This window comes from Cervus elaphus, chromosome 8, assembly GCF_910594005.1.
Source record: "Cervus elaphus chromosome 8, mCerEla1.1, whole genome shotgun sequence".
NCBI classification, from domain to species: Eukaryota; Metazoa; Chordata; class Mammalia; order Artiodactyla; family Cervidae; genus Cervus; species Cervus elaphus.
Genome location: NC_057822.1, coordinates 959,762 through 976,936, shown reverse-complemented (window position 1 = coordinate 976,936; position 17,175 = coordinate 959,762). Strand labels below are relative to the sequence as shown.

Below are 17,175 nucleotides of genomic sequence, written 5' to 3'. Positions count from 1 at the left end.
TGCCTGCCTGGCACTGGGGGCTCTCCCCGCTGGGTAGGAGCTGCCCATGGCCAGCGGAAGTTGAGCCAAGGAGCTGATGGCACAGTGGGTGGAACTGAAAACAGCACTCCCCCACCCCACCCCCCAACCCCGCCATCTCCACCACCGTGACTTCCCTCCCCTCCTGCTCACGGCCCAGAGAACAGAAGCTAAGAGACGGGCACTGGAAGACATGCGTGTTGACATTTTTATTCATCAGAAGGAAGGTGACCGGTCACCCGGAACATTCTCAGAGGGAACATCGGCCCCACCCGCTTCCAGAGCTCGTGGCCCCCAGTGCCCTCCGGAAGGCCCGCCCCGCCCTCCCGTCCTCTGCCACGCCCGCTCCCCTCCCCCGCGGCCCTTTCCCCGGGAACCCCGGCTGCACGCCTTCGGCAGCTGCAGAGCTGCCTTCCCTCTGGGCTCTGCCCGGGGGCATCAGGATGGTGAGCGGAAAGCGCAGAGGTCAGACCAGGGCGTGTAAACTGGGTTCCAAGGAGCCTCCTGGAGGGGGAGGAGCCAGGTACCGCCCCGCCCCCGAAACCAGAGCAGCTCCGCTTTCCTCAGGTTCACATGTGTGGTCGCGCCTCTGATGGCCAAGTGGTCCGCGGTTAAGAGGGTTTAAAGGGCAGGAGGCTCAGTCTGAGTCTCAGCGGGAACCAGGGGCTCGGAGCTTCGGAGCTGGCCCCCGAGACTGGGGGCAGGACGGCAGGCCCGTTCCCTCCCGCCCCTGCTGACCCCGCGCGCCGCCCGCCCGCCTGTGCCCTCCCCCCGGGCCAGGCTGCCAGCGCCCCGAGGCAGCTCTGCCTTCCCTCCCCGGGGGACACACAGGCCTGCCAGGGGCCTTCCTCACAGGTGGAACCCAAGCCGCAAGCCGGGTCTTAGAGCTGCTGAGACAGACTGGGCAAGCCTTCCCTCCCACTGCCTGCAGAGCGGAGGGGAATAATTAAGGGCTATTACAGGAAATTAAACCGCACCCGCAGAGATAACCTAATGGTCCTTCCCACCCTCTTCCGACATCGGGGCCTCCCCTCCTTGCTGGATCTGGATCAGCCAGGCCTCATCGCACCTGGAGCCCAGACTTCAAAGCCTGGGAGGCCGCGGGGGCGGAAGCAGGTCCAGGGAGTCTCCCTGGGCCTCGGGCCCCTTTGCCGGCCGGCCTCCCCACTCCCGCCCGGCCTGCCTCCTCGCTTTGGCCTCTGTGTTGTTTGAGCCGGAAGCAGCCGGCATGGGTAATTAAAGGCTTTCCAAACCGGAAACAAGCACCCTTCTGAGAATGGAGTCAGGCATTAAAAGGGGTTTTGATGCCTTTTCCTTTTATAACAGGCCCACGGACACCGAGTTTTTCTGTCCTGATTTGCCTATGTAAATATGGCTGAGGGGTGCCTGGAGGTTACAGCCTGGGGGTCCCCTGCAGGAACCAATAGCTGGTAAAGGAAAGAGGGGCCCCAAATCCCGCTTCCTGATCTTACTCGAGTCACAGGTGAGCTAAACCCAGGGCCCAGGCCCTGTGGGCCCCATTCTTGGTGCAAACATGGAGGGAATCATCTCAGAACAGAGGGGGAGCAACTGAAGTTGGGGCACCCCCTGAGGGAACGTGTGGTCATCCTGGACTGTTCTAAGGCTGCTGACCGTCTCCGGAACCTTTGGGAGCCGTGGGTGGCGAAGAGGCAAGGGGGCAAGGAGGGCCGTCCCTCTCGAGCTGAGGGTGCGGTGCCCACCGCTGTATCCTGGTACCCGTGACCAGCACGCTTGGGGGCGCTCGGGGGAGGCACGCAAGGCCCCCCCGAGGATGGCGGCCAGGTGGAGGCTCTTCACCCTGGCTGGCTTCCTTGGCGGGGGGGTCGGGAGGACGCCGGGCGGGGCCGGCTCAGGGCACCACGTGCCACCACTTGAAAGGGAAGGGCTTCCGGCGCACGTTGGTGCCGCAGTGGATCTCCCCGAGCAGCTTGTGGTAGGACAAGTAGTCGTCGATGAAGACGCAGTGGAGGCCCAGCGGCTCCAGCAGGGACCGCACCTTCTCCTCCAGGCAGCAGCGCCCGTTGATGATGGGCCCGAAGGGCTTGGGGATGCCCAGGTGCTTCCCCATCACCACCATGTTCACCTGCAGAGAGGGGGCGAGAGAGAGCCTGGCTGGCTGGGGCCGCTCTACATCCGGGCCCTTCTCGGTGCAGGTTCGGGCAGCCCCACCCCCAGGGCCCGCTCATCTCATCTCTCATCCCCCGCCACCAAGGGCGGCCCTCACTCAGGAACTAGGGCCTCTGGAAGCAGCAAAGATACAGATTCATAGTTGGAAGAGAGGGTTGATAACAGGCAGGGCTTGGTGTTTCCCTGGCAGCCCCGTGGTTAAGATTCTGTGCTGTCAGTATGAGGGGTGTGGCTTTGATCCCTGGTCAGGGAACTAAGATCCCGCATGCCACTCGGCATGGCCAAAGAATTAAAAAGTAATAATAGTAACAGGCAGCGCTGCCAGTAACATACATGATAACGTCACATCGATAAAAGTCACCCTTCCTCAAACATTTTCCTCGTATCAGATTAGATGACAGTTCTGTTAGAACAAGACTTGACCATCATCTGCCAGAAAACTTGTCGAGCAAAAGCACCCGTCTACAGGGTGCGCGGGTCACAGGCGTGGCGCGTCTGTGCAGAACGCATTGTGCTCAGCCGCTCCCGGAAGCCCTGGTAGGTGTCCCCGTTGCCTGAGCACGCTCTCTGTGCCGGGTGTAGCATCGCTAAACCGCACAGCCTCCCTGAGAGGCTGTCATGCCTTGGACAGGTTAAGTAATGTAATGAGGGCACAAGCAGGGGACAGGGAGACTGACGTGTGACTCAGGCCTGACTCACGCCGATACCGCGCTCCCTGTCTTCTGCCAGAGTGTAGCCCTGCGGCGGCCAGGGGCACTGAGGGGCTGGGGCAAGGGGCTGAGAGCCCCTCGGGGCAGCTGTTTGTCTCCAGTGACGTGTCTGCTTCCCTGGCGGGGGCCCTAACACAGAGAAGGGAAATCTGCCCGTTGCAGGCAGCGGAGGCTTCTCAGAGGTAGCGTCTGGCCCCGACGGCCGGCAGGAGGAGCTGTCCGTGGTGTTCAGAGGGGACACTGACTGGGTCATCTCGGGGTCGGGTGGGCCGCCCTGACACGCGCCACGCCCCCGGCCCCGCTCCCTCCAGCCTGCCCTGCAGGGCCGTGCGCTGCCGGGACCACGTGGAGCTGGAAGGTCTGGTGGCGGCAGTCCCGAGGCCTCGACCTGCACTGCCTCGCCGCCCGCTAACGGGCTGGAACGTCAGGGATGGAGGGGGGTTTGCAGAGGGGCACAGAGCGGGGGGGCCCAGGGGTGGCATTCAGGGCCGCGGCCAGCTCAGCCCTACTCCCCGAGGACTCGGGACAGCAGGCCGGTCCATCTGCTCCCTGGAGACCCCAGGCAATGGCCTCTGTGCTCCAACGGCCTCTCCCCGCATCTGACAAACGGGGGTTAACTGAGCGTTCCCTGAGAGCCCTCCGGTGAGGACACACTGGGATCCTCTCGCTGGGCCTGCCCTGAAGCCGGGAGAGTCCTACAAAGGGCTGCGTTTCGGGGAGGGGGCCCCCCGCAGGTGTGGACAAGGCCGCAGCCCAGGGAGGGCGACCACAGCCGTGGCCTCCCCCACCCTCAGCAGAGCCGAGCCAGGCCGACCTCTGGGGCTCTGGCGCCTGCTGCAGTGGCATTAGCCACAAGTGGTGCTGACTGAGTAGAAATTTGCTCTTCGGTCGCACTGGCCACATCCGAAGCACTCAGAAGCCACACGTGGCGGCTTCCGTGTCACAGACGTAGAAGGCTTCCGGCGTCCGAGAAGGTTCTGACATCTCAGAGCAGCGGTTCTCAGCTGGGGCGATGTTCCCTTTTGGGGTGCTTTGCAACCATCCTACGATGCACAGGGCATCCCCCACCCCCAGCAGAGAGAGTCTTCAGCTCCGAGTATCAGCAGGACCGAGGGTGTGAAGCCCTATCTCCAGAGTCTCTACAGGGAGCCCACAGCGAGGGGTGAAGAGTGAACGTGGTCCTGCCTGAATCCAATCAGGACCTCACGATTCACGCCCCGTCCTTGGCTTGTCCAGCGACAGGGATTCGAGCTAGAGGCTGAAGGGGGAGGGTCTCCCGTCCTGGGAGCCCCCACTTGCTGTTGCCGATGCCTCCGCATCCTTTCCCAGGGTTGAAGGGCCACTCTGGGCAGGGCTGTGCCCTCCTCATCGTTCAGGCCCCTCCCAGGGACCCCAGCTGTGAGATCCCAACGGCTCGTCTGCTGCTCAGCTGCCCGCGTTACGGCCAGGGTGCCCCTGGGGAGCAGGGCAGGCAGCCGAGGCCCCTGAGCAAAAGCTTGGAGCACTGGACCCAAACCAGGCTCCTGCTCCCATTTTCAGGGGAAAAGCGCTCCATCCTGGGGCCGCCCTGGGCACTGCAGGGTGTCTGGCCGCTTCCGTGGCCTCCGCCCACCAGATGCTGTGGCATCCTCTTCGTGGGGCAAAGTGCCCCGAGGCGGGCAAAGTCACCCCAGTGGGAACTAGTGATGGAGATGTCCTTTATCTGCCCCCAAAGGCGAGCCCGGCAGAGGCCCTCGGACAGGGAGGGCTTCTCCCCCGGACCCCCGACTGACCGTCTGTCAGGACCCCTGGCCCCTGGGGCGGAAGGAACCCCACCTCCCTCGGCGCCCTCACCATGTCGGGGAAGAAGGCTTCTGCGTAGGCGCCCTTCAGGGAGAACAGCTGCGGGATGTCCACGATGTCCGGCTCGCTGAGGCCCAGCTCCCGCTTCAGCACCTCCCGGTTCCAGTCGATGCACCTCTGGGGGCGCGGGAGAGGCCCCGGGGCCCAGGGAGCCGGGAAGGGGCAACGTCAGCTGAGCCACGCAGGCCTCCCGCGCCCTTTAGCTCGTGTGAGCCTCAGGACAGCTTTCTGCCACTGCTACCCCAGATGGGACCCTGAGGCTGGGGTGACCTGCCCAAGGGCACAGAGCGAGGAAGGAGTGGGCCTGGGGTTTGCACCCGGCGGTTTCTGCTTCCCCGAGTGCCTGCTGCCATCCACCAGCCACAGCCAGGCTCACGCTCTCGCCCGGCTCAGCAGGCAGGGGAGAAGGCGGCCTCCTCCCACTGACGGCGTGGGCTCTGTGCCAGGCCTGCCCCGGGCACACGCAGGCATGAGCCCCCCTCCTGGGGCCTCCTCCCACCCGTCTCCTCAGTAAGTCTCCCAGACCCCCAGCATCCCACCCCTCACCCCCGCAGACCCCCACCTCTCCCGTCTCACAACACTTCTCGGGGGAGTCAACGTTACTCCATAGAAGCCCATCGCTTCCCCAGAATGGACCAAGATCTCCCCCGTCAGGCTGTTCCATCAGAATGTGGGTGCCCGAGAGAGAGGGCCTGCCCTGCCCACAGGCCTCAGCAGAGCCCAGGAGAGTCAGGGGTCCCGGAGGAACCCCTTGTCCCCACCCCAGCGGTTCCCGGGGCTGCTGCCCCCTCCACTCCCCTCACCTGTGCGTAGAGGTTGTCATTCCTGAGATGCCTGTCTGCCAGCATCTCATTAATGCTTCTCTTTACCTGGTTCTCTAAGCCTGCAAGAGAAACAAGGCTGTAGGCTCAGTACTGCCTTGGGCCGCCTTGGGCCTGGGCTGCGTAATTGGGCCACAAAGCTTCTTCCACCCCCAGCCCCAGGGTCTGAAGCTAGGACCAAGAAAGCCAGGAATTCAAAACCCTGATGGGACCAAGGTTTGGCTGCAAGTAAATCCTGGTGATGGATTATAAGCTCCTTGGGAAAGGACTCCTGAGCTCAGGGAGGGCCTAATAATTGCAATGTGTGTTCATGCTAAGCTTTGCTTCAGTTCAGTTCAGTTCAGTCGCTCAGTCCTGTCCTACTCTTTGTGACCCCATGAACCGCAGCACGCCAGGCCTCCCTGTCCATCACCAACTCCCGGAGTTTACTCAAACTCCTGTCCATCCAGTCGGTGATGCCATCCAGCCATCTCATCCTCTGTCGTCCCCTTCTCCTCCCGCCTTCAATCTTTCCCAGCATAAGGGTCTTTTCAAATGGGTCAGCTCTTTGCATCAGGTGACCAAAGTATTGGAGTTTCAGCTTCAGCATCAGTCCCTCCAATGAACACCCAGGACTGATTTCCTTTAGGATGGACTGGTCGGATCTCCTTGCAGTCCAAGGGACTCTCAAGAGTCTTTTCCAACACCACAGTTCAAAAGCATCAATTCTTCGGCGCTCAGCTTTCTTCATAGTTCAAGTCTCACATCCATACATGACCACTGGAAAAACCATATTCTTGACTAGACGGACCACTGTTGACAAAGTAATGTCTCTGCTTTTTAATATGCTGTCTAGGTTGGTCATAACTTTCCTTCCAAGGAGTAAGTGTCTTTTAATTTCATGGCTGCAATCACCATCTGCAGTGATTTTGGAGCCCAGAAAAATAAACTCAGCCACTGTTTCCACTGTTTTCCCATCTATTTGCCATGAAGTGATGGGACCGATCTTAGTTTTCTGAATGTTGAGCTTTAAGCCAACTTTTTCACTCTCCTCTTTCACTTTCATCAAGAGGCTTTTTAGTTCTTCTTCACTTTCTGCCATAAGGGTGGTGTCATCTGCATATCTGAGGTCATTGATATTTCTCCTGGCAATCTTGATTCCAGCTTGTGCTTCTTCCAGCCCAGCGTTTCTCATGATGCACTCTGTAGATAAGCTAAATAAGCAGTGTGACAATATACAGCCTTGATGTACTCCTTTTCCTATTTGGAACCAGTCTGTTGCTCCATGTCCAGTTCTAACTGTTGCTTTCTGACCTGCATACAGGTTTCTCAAGAGGCAGGTCAGGTGGTCTGGTATTCCCATCTCTTTCAGAATTTTCCACAGTTTATTGTGATCCACACAAAGGCTTTGGCATAATCAATAAAACAGAAATAGATGTTTTTCTGGAACTCTCTTGCTTTTTCAGGAACTCTCTTGCTTTTTCAATGATCCAGCAGATGTTAGCAATTTGATCTCTGGTTCCTCTGCCTTTTCTAAAACCAGCTTGAACATCTGGAAGTTCACGGTTCATGTGTTGCTGAAGCCTGGCTTGGAGAATTTTGAGCATTACTTTACTAGCGTGTGAGATGAGTGCAATTGTGCGGTAGTTTGAGCACTCTTTGGCATTGCCTTTCTTTGGGATTGGAATGAAAACTGACCTTTTCCAGTCCTGTGGCCACTGTTGAGTTTTCCAAATTTGTTGGCATATTGAGTGCAGCACTTTCACAGCATCATCTTTAAGGATTTGAAATAACTCAACTGGAATTCCATCACCTCCACTAGCCTTGTTCATAGCGATGCTTCCTAAGAATTTTGCTTCAGTCATGTCTAACTCTTTGCGACTCTATGGACTATAGCCCTCCAGGCTCCTCTGTCCATGGGAATCTCCAGGCAAGAATACTGGAGTGAACTGCCATGCCCTCCAGGTGATCTTCCCGACCCAGGGATCGAACCCATGGTTCTTACATCTCCTACATTGGCAGGCATCTACTTTACCACTAGCGCCACCTGGGAAGCCTAATAATTATAATACAGCTACCATTACTGAGCACCCACCATGCTCTGGGCCTCCTATTATATTTATTATTGACTGATGGTTACAACAATCCTGGATCGGGTTGGTTATCACTCTGCATTCAGAAAGGGGAAACAGGCACTGGGAGGTTCACAATGCATCCTTGATCCCAGAGTCAGCAAGCGGAAGGCCAGGCTCTGAATCCAGACCTGTCCTTGCTGAACTGTGCCACATCCCTTCCAATGCTCCACGCCCCAGGTAAGAACACTGATCCATGTCGGCGAAGGCGGAGATGCTCAGGGGGCCGACTAGGTCTGCAGAGGGGGTCCACAGAGCGGCCCCCAGCACCCTCCTGGCTCTGCGCCTCTCCCCCTCCCTGCTGCATAACTGGGCAAGCCGCTTCTCTCTGAGCCTGTTTCCTCCTCCGTGGCAGGGATACAGAGAAGAGGGCGGATGATCTGCCTGGGCAGGAGGGCGGAAGTGTCTGCAGACAGGCACGAGGGAGAGCCCACGGCTTCCTGCTTCTTTCTCCTCCTGGGGTGTGGCCTGGAGCAGCCCCGCGTCGGAGGGGGCCTCCGTGCCTGGGGCAAGCCACGGGCCCGTTGGTTTCCATCCCCGGCCCAAGCAAGGGAGAGCCCCCATCTTTTGCTCCCATAAGAGGGTGCTGGGAAGATCAGTGATGGACTCTGAGCTGAGGGCTGGCAGACAAAGGGCCTGTAAGCCCAGCTTGGCCGTGACGGGCATCAGCGGTGCCCAGGGCTGGCAGCCAGATGCCAGGGTCTGGTGGGGAAATGGGCTCGCTGGCACTCACCGTCAAACTGGGCTGCTTCCCCGTAGCCCTCATCTCTCTTCTCTTGGAACAGCTTGAGGCACGCGCTGGGGCTGGCCAGGAGAAGCCGGAAGCCCTGGCACAGAGGAAGAGTGGTTCGGTGGATAGGTCCCCCCCTGAGGCATGAGCCCCCGACTCAGGAGGGGCCTGGGTCCTGAAGCCACACTGCACATGGCGTCCCCTGTCCATCGCCCCCACCAGCCACAGAGTACTGTCTGAGGTTCCGATCCTCCAAGCCACGCCACACTTCCAGACCTTTGTCCGTGACCTTCTCCTTGCCTGGAAGCCCTTCCCCATTTTGTCCACCAGGAAACTCCACCCCTGGTCACTAGGAGGCCTCCCCTCCCGGCTGCCTGCCCACCGTGGGCTGTGCCCTCCTTGGTCACCTCCGTGAGGAAGTGAGTGTCTGACATGTTGGTCCAGAGCCTGCCATCTGGAAATCTCACCCTGCTAGTTAACTACCCTCTTGAATCTCGGTTTCTATGGGGGCAATGATAAGAGCACCTACTTCTTGGGTTGCTAGAGGATCAAACACATTAAGACATGTACACCTCATACGTGCTCAGTGAATGTTACCAACTATTACCAGTGTCATTCCCGGGTCTTGGCTGAGAGGTTTGGATCAGAGCAAATACCCAGGAAGTGTGAAAAATGAGTACATGAATCATCAGAAAACGAGTGCCCTGCTGACCTGGGCCCTGACCTCCTCCAGGAAGCCCGCCCCATGAACACCACCTGGCCCAAAGGGCGTCTGACCCCAGGCTTCCTATGGACAGAGGTCATGAGCTAGTTTCAGGTGGCCTTGCCTTACCCCGCCCCATCGGGTCAGGGTGGGGCGGGGTGGCTCAGGCAGGAGGAGGGGGCACTTACCTTTTGGTCGGAGGTGGGCACGAAGCTGAGGAACTCGTCCACGTGACCCACGGAGAGCCAGTCGGAGTAGACCTCCACGGGCGCCTGCACCTGCTGGGCACCCAGGAAGTCCCGCACCACCTTGGCCATGCGCCGCCCGCTGGACCTGCCGGGGCGAGAGAGCAAGGTGTCCTGTGCCCGCCGTGCGCCAGCACGCTGCAGGCCCCGCCCGAGCCCCGCCCCGCCCCGGCCTCCCTCAGCCCTCTGAACGGGCCTCTTCGGTCCCCGCGTCCCGGCCCCCGTCTCCAGCTGCTTCCAGGAACTGTCCGTCCTGAGCACCACACGAGAGTCTGTCCCTCCCTCACCCCGAGGTACTCTCCCCTGCCCACAAAACAGACTCAAACGAGAGCCCTCCCTCTGCCGAATGGGACTGAAGACCCTCATCTCAGCTCCCGAGATGCAGGGAGGGTCAGCTCTTCACCAAGGCGCTCAGCCGTTGGTTCCCAGGATGACCAGAGCCTGGGGAACCTCCCCGCCTCCCCGCCTAGTCCAGCGTGGCCCCTTGTTGCCGGTCTCTCACTTTCTTCACGTTTAACTCCAGGGTTGCCTTCTTGTTCTACGTGGACTTTGGAAATGGCAACGACCCTTCCACTCATTCCCTAGCTCTATTTTGCTTTATAGAACTTGTACTATTTGGCGTACTTGACGTCTCGTTTGCTGTCTGGCGTCTCACTAAGCTCCCGAAAAGCCTGTGTTTCCCTGTATCCCTAGCCCCTCTTATAGAACAGATGCTCAAACATATTTGTGAGTGTTGTTAAGTCTTTTGGACAGCTGTGTAAGAGTCCACAGTCTACACAACTCGAATGCGTCATCGGCAGAACTGGAATCGAGACCCAACCTGCAGTGACACATGACGACATTGATTTGATTTGGGGGATGGGAACATGGAAAATGTTTTTCCTGTATTTCTATTATCTTAATATAGTGTTGGCAATCTTAAAAAAACCTCTTTAAAAACAGTGAGATGGTGGAGAGGAATGAGACTTCAGAAATTATTCATGAGCAGAAAGCAGGAATCAGAAACAAATCAGGGGGAAGGGTGGCAGAACCCTAACCTGAGCCTGACCCTCCTCCAGACTCCGCAGCCTTCTGCCTGGTGGCTGGGGGTGGGCCAGATGACACCCGCTCTAGGAAGCATCAGACCCAGTCTCTGAGTCACATCAGAGCTGCCGCCAGGAGGCAGGATTGCCCCAAGATCTTTGAAATGTGAGGTGCAGAGCGTGGCGAACCCAGGGTAGGAGAGGAGAGGGCCTCTGCTGAGCACCTGCTGCGCGTCTGCCCAAGGCGCCTCCCACTCATCTAATCCCCGTGATGACCCTGTGAGGTCCGTACAAATAGCAGGTCCAGGTCATGATCCGGACTCTGGCCACGCCCTCTGACCTCACCCCCACACCCGCCGTTCACTCTGCTCCACCCCCCGGCCTCCTTGCTGGTCCTCTGATGTCTCCAGCACATCCCCGCCTCAGGGCCTTTGCACTCACCGTTTGCACTCCCTTGTACATTCCCCTCCCAAATAGCCACATCCTTTTTTTTTTTTGTATTCCTTAGATCTGTTTTATTTATTTATTTATTTATTTATTTATTTTCAGCCAAGAGGCACTAGTTCATGGCCTTTATTTATTTTTTTTTCAATTATTTTTATTAGTTGGAGGCTAACCACTTCGCAATATTGCAGTGGGTTTTGTCATACATTGACATGAATCAGCCATGGATTTACATGTGTTCCCCATCCCGATCCCCCCTCCCACCTCCCCCCCGACCCGATTCCCCTGGGTCCCCCCAGTGCACCAGGCCGGAGCACCTGTCTCATGCATCCCACCTGGGCCGGTGGTCTGTTTCACCATAGATAATATACATGCTGTTCTCTCGAAACATCCCACCCTCGCCTTTTCCCACGGAGTCCAAAAGTCTGTTCTGTACATCTGTGTCTCTTTTTCTGTTTTGCATATAGGGTTATCATTACCATCTTTCTAAATTCCATATATATGTGTTAGTATGCTGTAATGTTCTTTATCTTTCTGGCTTACTTCACTCTGTATAATGGGCTCCAGTTTCATCCATTTCATTAGAACTGATTCAAATGAATTCTTTTTAACGGCTGAGTAACATTCCATGGTGTATATGTACCATGGTACATATACACCACAGCTTCCTTATCCATTCGTCTGCTGATGGGCATCTAGGTTGCTTCCATGTCCTGGCTATTATAAACAGTGCTGCGATGAACATTGGGGTGCACGTGTCTCTTTCAGATCAAACAGCTACATCTTTAACGTCTCGTTTCCTTCAGGGAAATGCCAGCCTCTCACCAATGCTTCTTCTCTCTCACAAACTGTATTTGATTCACTTATTTATCATGGTGGCTTATTGTCTGTTTCTCTCTGCTAGGCTGCATGTAGGTTGTCCGTTTTGTGCACTGCTAAGGTCAGAAGCCAAGACAGAAACAGGACAGCAGCCTGGAGTTAAATTTTAATTTGGGGTCCAAAGCGGAAATCTGATTTCTGACTATTTGGCTGACTTGCTGTGTGGTCCTGAGCGGTGGCTGTCCCTCTCTTGAGCCTCAGGGCCCCGTCGATCCACCAAGAGCTTTGCTCCTGGTTTTCAACACGACGGCAAATGGAGTGGGACCCAAATGTGCTGCATCTTCCTATCTGGGTCCTTGCTCTGGGTCTGGGAGTTTCTAGAACATTTCTTTTATCTCCAGCACTGGGCCTCAGACCTGGCATATAAGAAGTCTCAATACATATTTCTTGAATTGACAGATGCATGCATGAATGAGTGTGTTCACTTCTCTTATCTAAACCTCAACTTTCTCATCTGTAAAATAGGGATCATAGTCATCCCAACCTCATAAGGCTGTTGCAAGAATTAATGGGTGTAATCTGGGTAAAGCACCATGTTCATGGCATGTAGGTGATCAATAACTTTGATCCATTGAGTTCCAACCTGCTTCAAGGCAGATCCACTGCTAAGGGTCCAGCTAAATAATATCTAAGCATTTGGCAGGTGGTTAACCTGAGTCCTTTTATCCCCAGGAACAGCTATTATATAGCTAGGACAGGGATTTTTTTTTTATAAGCCCATTTCACTGATGAGGAAACTGAGGAATGAAGTAGAATAATTTGTTCATTTAATAATGTACCTGATTTATCCCCAGTACCTTCAACAGTGCCTGACACATAGTTGTTAAGTCGCTAAGTCCTGTCTGACTCTCTGCAACCCCACAGACTGTAGCCCGCCAGGCTCCTCTGTCCATGGGATTTCCCAGGCAGGAATGCTGGGTTGGGTTGCCATTTTCTGCTCCAGGGAATCTTCCCCACCCGGGGATAGAATGTATCTCCTACACTGCAGGCAGATTCTTCACCACTGAGCCACCAGGGAAGCCCTGCACATAGTAGGCATATAATAAATACTTTTAAATGAATTAATCAAGCACCCACGAGGTGCCAGGCCCTGTGGTAGGCACCGGTCAGGTGATGTGCCCCAAATCATGTGGCCAGTGAGTGGCAGAGCCAGGACTCACCCAGACCCACGGGATGTTCAGAGCCTGTGCGCTGGCCCCTCGGACCCCTCTGGGAAGCACAGAATGACTGCCCAGACGTCCGGGGCCTTCTGCGCCCAGGGCTGTGGGCAGCATCCGGCCCCAGGGCAGTCTGGGCATGAGCCACCAGCAAGGTGAATGCACTCCTCCGGTCCTGGCCAACCTCGGCCTGGGCACCCAGCCTGGGCACCAGCCTCATACCTGGGCTGGCACCGGGAAGGCTCACCTGACCCAGAATACTGAGGCTGCCAAGGGCACCATCTGAGGCTGGGTGACCTTCCCTCACCACGTGAGGCTGCTCCAGGCTCCAGACCAGACAGCCAGGGCTTGGAGCGGCAAGCTGGGGCACGCCTGGGCTCCATGCCAGCCCCACACCCAGGGAAAGGCAGCCTCCGGGGCCTGCGGTGGGCTGCGTCTTTAGGCAGGAAGCAGGGGCTTACACTGGGATCCCTGGGCTACACACCCCGTTCTTCAACTGCCCGCAGGCTGGGTGGGGACCCTCTCAAGGGGATTTGGCAGACACTGTCATCTGTCTGGAGCCCCAAACCCTAAATACCTTGTTTCCTGCTCGATGACAGCTGCCCAGGGTGCGACCCATCAGATCACCTCTGTCACCTGGGCATCCTGACTGCAGCCACGTGGCGCTGCCTGCACCCCTTCCAGCTGTTGTTAGGACAACAGTTATTTTATCTCCTCTCCAGAGACGTCAAAGCATCCGTTCCTACTTCTGTGCTGGATTACACATCACCTCCTTGCTCTTCTGATGTTTCAAAAGCAGCCAGAAATCTGCTTTTTATATGAAGGCTCCTTATATATATTTTTATATATTTAATGTTGGCCACTGGGCTTCCCCACTGGCTCAGTGGTAAAGAACCCGCCTACCAACGTAGGAGGCTGGGGTTCAATCCCTGGGTCAGGAAGATGTCCTGGAGAAGGAACTGGTGACCCACTCCAGTGTTCTTGCCTGGGAAATTCTACAGACAGAGGATCCTGGCGGGCTACAGTCCACAGGGTCACAAAGAGTTGGACACCACTGGGCAACTAAACAGCAACAATGCTGGTGACTAATTATGCCCATAAAATTCTAGGCAGGTCAGAAGACTGTGGGCCACTAGTTTGTTTCTTCCAAAGATTCTGTGAGCTTTCCGATCTAAGATTCTAGTCCTCTGAGTCTTTGATTCTAGGAGTCCATGCAGGAAGTTAGGACCACTACTCAGACTGGAGAGCTGTGTCTGTGTCTATGGTGGGGGTGGGGGGGTAGATGCCGCCTTGCATGCCCCGGGGCCCCCCCGTGCCTCCCCCAACCTGGCCCTGGCTTCTCATGAGTGGGGGGTAGATGCCGCCTCGCATGCCCCGGGGCTCCCCCAGAGCCCCCCACCCCCGTGCCCTCCCCTTCTCCCTGGCTTCTCACTTGGGGAGGCAGCTGCCGATGAGGATCCGGCCCAGAGGGTACTCCTTGCCCTCCACCGTGACTGGCGGGCTGACGTCCAGGTTGCCGAAGGAGTCAAGGCCAGAGACACCAGTGAACTGGATTTCCCGGGTTACATATCCAAAGTCAGGACCCTAGGGGAGAATTGGTAAAATCCACCCCCCCCGAAGGAGGGGTCAGTTAGAACAGGAAGACAGCTCTTGGGGTCAGGGGCGGGTGGTGCTCCTGCGGGAATCTACCGCCTATTTGATTTATATGAAGTCTCCCAGTGCCCTGAGAGTTGTGCTATTAAAGCCCACACCTCCCGCCCCGAAAAAACAATAGATTCATGCATGTGCCTGAGTCATTTTGCTGCACGCCTGAAATGAACACAACACTGTTCATCAACTATTCTCCAATAGAAAATAAAAAGATTTAAAAAGTAAATTCCACTTGGTGAGCAATACCCAAGCCAATAACAGAACCATAAGTAGAAAATCTCAAATGTTTGGAAATGAGACAACGCACTTCTAAAGAACCCATGGGCCAAAGAAGAAATCAAAGAGGAGATTACACCGTATTTTGAAGTGAAAGGTAATAAGCACGCAGGAGGTTAAAACCCACGGGCATGCCAGTAAACAGCGTTTCCTGGGAATGACACAACTCTAAACACATTAGGAAGAGAAAGGGTTGAAAAAATCTTTGTTTCCATTTCCAGCTAGGGAAAGAACGGCAAATTAAACCTAAAGGAAGTAGAAGAAAGGGAATGATAAAGACAGAGCAGAAAGTGTTAGTCACTCAGTCACGACCGACTCTTTGCAACCCAATGGAGTATATAGCCCACCAGGCTCCTCTGTTCATGGGATTCTTCAGGCAAGAATACTGGAGTGGGTTGCCATGCCCTCCTCCAGGGGATCTTCCCAACCCAGGGATCGAACCTGCAGCTCCTGTATTGCAGGCAGAGTTTGTACTGTCTGAGCCAGCAGGGGAGAGCAGAGATCAGTGGAAGATACCACGGCGGGGTCAAGCCCAGGACTTGGGGTCAGGCCCAGGACTTGGCGTTGATGCAGACTCAGCCTGCAGGACGCACGGTCACCTCCCGGGGACTCACCTCTGACCCCTCAGGATCCCTGCTCTGTGTGGCCAGGAGCTCCTGGGCATCCCTAGTGGAGCTACCACCCAGACCCAACATTGTCCTGGCGGTGGGGGGGGCGGGGACACCAGCAAACAGGCGGAGACAGGCACTCTGGGGCAGGGACCCCCTCGGAAGGCGGTTTAGCCCAGCCGTCAAGAGCAGGGGCCGTGGAGGAGCCCCCTCTGGTTCTACATTTTGGTGTCCCTGCTACCTAGCTGTGTGGCCTCGAGTAAGTTGCTTAACTCTTGGGCCTCAGTAAAGAGGGAATGATAATAGTAGGAATGATAATAGTACTCATTCACAGGAGTGTGTGTGGATTAAATGAGCAGCTGTGAGAAGCTGGGGGGAGGGCCTGGAACTCAGGGCATGGTCTCTGGAGCGGCTCTTGCCGCCCTCCTGTGCCCAGCAGGCAGCGTGGGGCCTGGCACGTGGTAGGTGTTCAGAAAACACCCGTTACCGGAGAGGGGCCCCAGCACAAAGCAAGAGCTGTGAGGGTCACTAGGGATGCGTTCCCCCCAAAGGGCAGTTTGGTCTCCCCGGAGCCGACTCCTCTGTTCACAGCCCCTGGGGGGAGACCAGGGCCCCTCCCAGAACAGGGGTGATTGGCATTTCATCTACATACTGCTCCCCAAGCCTCCCCCTAACTCCCCACTCGCCAGAGCCCACCTCCTGCGTCCTTCACAGCCCCTGAAGGACTAGGGCCAGGCAAGCCTGAGCAGTGGGCCCCACGGGGCAGGCACCCACGGCGTCCGCACTCTGCCCTTGGCCGCATACCAGTATCCTCTTGTAAGGAAAATCCTTCAGGCCTCTGTTTCGGGGGGAGTCGAAGACCACGGGGAAGGCTTTGTGCGGGGCCTCAGTGTAGCCAAACTCCATCTCATCCTGGGAGGGCAAGAGAAAAGGCCACTGTGACCGCCTCGGTCTCGCATTGAGAAGGGGCTAGCACCCCAGGCCCAGGGCTAGATCCTCCCCGAGGCCTCGAGTGGGCAGGAGGTCCCCCAGGGACCCAGCCGGGGGAGGGCTCTGCCTGGGCCAGAGCCCCTGGAGGGAAGCAGGAGAGGCCTAGTGAGGCAGCAGTGGGAGAAGGAGGGCTCTCCCAGGCCGCGCGCCCACCCCGAGTCCTTGCGCCTGGCCCAGCTTCTCTAGGGAGCCGGGCGAGAGCCGCAGAGGCCGCTCCCCTAAGCCGGGGTGGGGGACGGAGCTTGGGCTGCCCCCGGCTCCCGGAGCTGCTCCTCGCCCACCTGGATCCAGCGGTCATTTCGGTTCTCAACCCGAGGGCAGACCATCAGCGTGCAGCTGGCTCTCAGCGCCAGATCGGACATGTCATTGAGAAACTTCTCATTCGAGCCATGAGCGTCTAGGACACTGCAAAACACAGGGGAGGGCAGGGAGGCGGGGCTGCGGACGGCAGCCTTGGGGGTGGACGCAGGGGCCTGAGTGCCGTCCTTGCTGGGCCCCGGTCCGCCCGCGGCTCCAGACACAGTCCCCGCGCTGGAGAGGCTCGTGGGCGACTGACAGAGGCGGACCGCGTCTCCAGATCTCATCAGGCGGGAGTGACGGGGGGGCGGGCAGGTGCGGGGCCCTGCTGAGGGGTCCGGGGACAGTCTCACCGGTCACGGTCACGGCGATAGTAAGGGGGAGGAGCCCGTTTCCTCCCGCCTCTCACGACTGGCCTCATCAAAGGCGAGTGAGCAAAGGCAGAGAAAGAGCCCCCTCCCGTCTGAACACCTGAGCCAGGCCAGCAGAGCAAACCTGTCTGACCACAGCCTTCCTTCTGACTT

At 57.2% G+C, this 17,175-nt stretch overlaps 1 protein-coding gene across 2 annotated transcripts in view; it reads right to left on the bottom strand.

Annotated features, from left to right (window-relative positions):
- Positions 1 to 219: 219 nt before the first annotated feature.
- The window catches only part of PADI1 (peptidyl arginine deiminase 1), a 41,731-nt gene continuing 24,775 nt past the window's right edge, over positions 220 to 17,175 (bottom strand). Inside the window, exons 9-16 of one of the 2 annotated variants that reach the window (XM_043908943.1) lie at positions 16,636 to 16,759; positions 16,169 to 16,276; positions 14,263 to 14,414; positions 9,272 to 9,419; positions 8,384 to 8,477; positions 5,522 to 5,601; positions 4,710 to 4,835; positions 220 to 2,122 (exon numbers count right to left, since the gene is read on the bottom strand). In XM_043908943.1, the coding sequence (XP_043764878.1) occupies positions 1,889 to 2,122; positions 4,710 to 4,835; positions 5,522 to 5,601; positions 8,384 to 8,477; positions 9,272 to 9,419; positions 14,263 to 14,414; positions 16,169 to 16,276; positions 16,636 to 16,759 (1,066 nt within the window). In that variant the 3' untranslated portion in view covers positions 220 to 1,888. The remainder of the gene's footprint in view (positions 2,123 to 4,709; positions 4,836 to 5,521; positions 5,602 to 8,383; positions 8,478 to 9,271; positions 9,420 to 14,262; positions 14,415 to 16,168; positions 16,277 to 16,635; positions 16,760 to 17,175) is intronic. The other variant, XM_043908944.1, reaches the window with a different exon arrangement.